The sequence below is a fragment of the Trypanosoma equiperdum genome (genome assembly GCF_001457755.1).
Source record: "Trypanosoma equiperdum strain OVI genome assembly, contig: ctg_1422, whole genome shotgun sequence".
NCBI classification, from domain to species: domain Eukaryota; phylum Euglenozoa; class Kinetoplastea; order Trypanosomatida; family Trypanosomatidae; genus Trypanosoma; species Trypanosoma equiperdum.
Window position 1 is genome coordinate 4,759 of NW_027123419.1, and position 3,725 is coordinate 8,483.

The window sequence follows — 3,725 nt, forward strand, 5'->3', positions numbered from 1 at the left end:
TGTTGGTGGTGAGGATCATACGACCTGACAAAATAGAGGCACTTAAAACGACGGTAAAGTCAAACAAAATTAAGTGAGTGGCACATTGTGACTAAGGGCGAACAGTAATATTATTATAAAGTATGAAAGAATTAACGGATTATTCGCACTTTGAAGTGCTCAAATAATTAAGAAATTGCACTTCCTAAGAATATTAAAGCCGAAAGGATGAAGAGGCGCAGTGCATTGAACAAAGCAGGTGTAACTGCTACAGTGCACGCAGCGATGGCAACAGGAAATGTTGTTGACGAAACTTCAAAGGAAGAACGGCACTAACAAAAACTTTAATCGTGTAAATGAACCAATGGGTGATTTTTATGAAATGGAGAGAATTAGTATAGACACTCTCACGCTGCTTGATTTTTGCGAGTGACACTCGATCACTTTAATTAATGATGGTGTAAACCATAAAGAGCGGTTTTCTGATGCAACGTTAACGCCCTGAATCAACTACTAAAAATCAGATAAGCAAGCGCTTTCTGGCCTCGAATTAGCGAATCGTAAGCACCTACGTCATGGACGCAAGGGCAACATTTTGAAAAACAGAGAAGAAATCCAGGCACTTTGATATTTTAAGTCAAATGACCTCTTAAAATTAAAAAGTGATAGATTGGAGTGAAAACCGTAAATGCTAATTGTTTTATTTATGCTAACATAAGCGATATTTTTGAGAAAAATAGGATGGGATTGTGAACGACGAACATAAATAATAGATTGAAATATAAAATGAAATACTCTGCAATTAAGAGCGAAAATGTGTCGCATTATCTGCGTGCTTTTTTGAGATGCAAGCGGCAAACTGTCACGAGGATACAATCTCACCTTTTATTTGCATATTTGGCAAATAAACGAAATAATGGCAACAGTTTTCAACTCATATTTTCGTGATACATGTAAAAGCCAAAAAACAACGTCAGTTTCAAACAATTCTCTTTGATTCTACCCGCTAAAATCAAAATGCCGCGGAGAAAAAATAGGATAAGCGATGGCGAAACAGATGGACGTACAGCTAGCAGTTTTGGCGGCAACCATTACGGTTGCAGTGACTGGAATCCACGACAATCTCCACAAAGTAGACAGCCCTTGCGCAGCAGCGGACTACCTAATCGGCATCGCAAGTCGAGCGCAAAGCAAGCTGGAACAGCAACTAACGGCAGCATCTAACACCTTCAGCCTGGCTCAGCGCATAAAAATAGCAGCAGCAGCGCAAGCGACGTCATCTCACATAGGTGCTCAATTGTTAGCCACCGCGGTAGAGAAAGAAGCAACTGAGGCACTGTCAGCAGCAAACGGGGTATACAGTGCAATCATAAATGGCATTAGCGCCGCAAGCCAGCTGGCAGGCACACAAGATCTGCTCTTCGAACTCGCAAAATTAAACCTACCTAACATTCAGTCGGCAACAGACACAACTTTCACGGGGGCGAAAGGCAAAGCACTGACACCCACACTCGCGCCGACAGCGACGGGTGAGTGCACGACAGGGAAGGACACCCGGGAGGAGAGGAAGACGCGGCAGGACCCTGATCCGAGCAAAACAGAGATCACACTCTACGCAGTCCAAGCAAAAGCAGCATCAAGCACGCTAGGCGGGGACCTCAGCATCTGCGCGGCGACCAGCACTGCCTCAACGGCCACAAGCAACTGCAAAGACGGCAGCGGAAGCAACACCAACCTACAATTCATCGGCGGCAAGCTCTTAGAACTCAAGGAGAACAAACTAACAAGGAAGCGATCCAGCGACGACGACTATGCAGCGGAAGGCCAACATCAAGGCAAGGTGCCATCCGAAAAGACTATAAGAAACTTGCTCAAGAAAATCAAAGCGATGGAAAATGCAGCAGCCACGCTAACGCAGACAAGTGCAATAACTGATTTAAAACTGATAAGTGAAGCGCAGGAGATTAAAGAGGCCATGGCCCGTGCCCTGAAAGGCGAACAAGGCTCATATACTGACGGCAAAGGCAAAGCTGAGGTAGACACTCTCCTAAAGCAAGCGTATGGTGAAGATAAAAAAATTGTAGAAGGAATTTCCAAACTCGCAAAGGAATTCAAACCAACCAAAGCAGCAACAGGTGGCACAGGTGACAAGCAGCTCCAGCAGATAATCTCAGTGGACAATCTGGCAGCAGCAGAAACATATTACACAATCAAAAAATTCATCGACGAGGAAGAGCAAAAGAAGAAAAACCAAGCCAGTTCCTCTTGCCCAACCACAACAGACAAGGCAGAGTCACCCAAATCAGCAGACGAATGCAAGAAGCATACAACGGAGAAACCCTGTAAAGAAGAAAAAGGTTGCGAATTTGATGAGAAAAAAGACCCGAAATGCTTTCCAAAAACTGAAACAGAAAAGAAAGATGAAAAATCGTTTTCTAGCAATTTGAGAGTTTCTGTTCCTCAGGTATTTGCTGAACTTATTTTATTATCATTTTAAAAGCTTTTCCTAAATTTATGAAAATTAATGTTTAAGAGTATTTTCTATAGTTTCTAAAACTGCGATATACTTTAACATTTTTTGATGAGCATGTGCAACTTAGTAAAACCTTTGAAAAAATCAAATATCTGAAATACATACACTTTTTGTGTAAATGTAGCTTGTAAGAGCATATTAATAGAGTTGTATGTATAGAAGATATTGATATTTTGATTTATTACGTATAGTTAATGGATATTAGTAAAGGTTATAATAATTATTATAATGATAATGGCAGGAGTATGTATGTACTAATATTATTGTGGGATTGGTAGTAGGTACCGTGTTAGAAACTCAATATAGATTAATAAAAAGAATAGTAGGGGTGTAACGTGAATAAGTGAGTGATTGAGATAGATAACACAGGTAACAATTGTGGAATATCTGAATTAATCAGTGCAACTTTTTATTACAATTTAAGTAACGATAGATATAGGGGCTGTTTACGGAAGTACTGCAGTGTATTAGGCTTAACCTAACTTTTACAACAAAAAATATACATTCTTAAAGTGAAGTATAACACAATGAGCACACACTCTTCGACACGTGCACCATTACAGTGTGAAGCATTATATTCAATGTAAACACAGCTTCCTTACATAAGGAACTTAGTGGAACAACTAACATATTTTGTTAATGTTTCCAAACATTTTCTCATAACCCTCTTCAACTTTTGAATATAGACTAGGAAATGACATTTTCTATGTTTACAACTTTTATATTTCCATTGATATTAAAATTACTGTGTAAGCTCTTAATATTTCTTCAATATAATGAAATAAATAATACAAAAAATGACAGATAACGTTCCTAAAAAACCCAGACCATTTGTAGTTTTAGTGTAAACTCATGCAACCCAACAATGGTGTAGACTCATATTAAGTTCCAAATCAAGCAATGTTGAAATTATTACAATTGCAATGGGATTGTTGTATAGTCATGTTAAAAGGCCTATATGGTTTATGGAAATTTTGAGAGAAGCAGAATGCATGTAATAAGTATATTGTTACTCATTTGAAGAGATCTTATATTATTGTTAGTGATGGTCACAGGTATTGGAATGCTGTGGAATATTTTATACAAAATAGCGCCGAAAGTGAAGTGTGACTTAGTGAGAAGGATATTTACAGAGAAAATGTGGAAATAAAATTTTTTTTGATATTGTGCACAAAAAAGAAGAGGATAAGAAGCTACCACATTTACTGAAATC

The 3,725-nt window shown here is 38.7% G+C and overlaps 1 pseudogene across 1 annotated transcript; it reads left to right on the forward strand.

Annotated features, from left to right (window-relative positions):
* The first annotated feature begins 1,021 nt into the window (after positions 1–1,021).
* Positions 1,022–2,063, forward strand: TEOVI_000563600:pseudogene (annotated as a pseudogene). Its single transcript is given in 2 exon segments — positions 1,022–2,029; positions 2,031–2,063. Coding segments are annotated over 2 exon segments (1,041 nt in total).
* Positions 2,064–3,725: the final 1,662 nt, after the last annotated feature.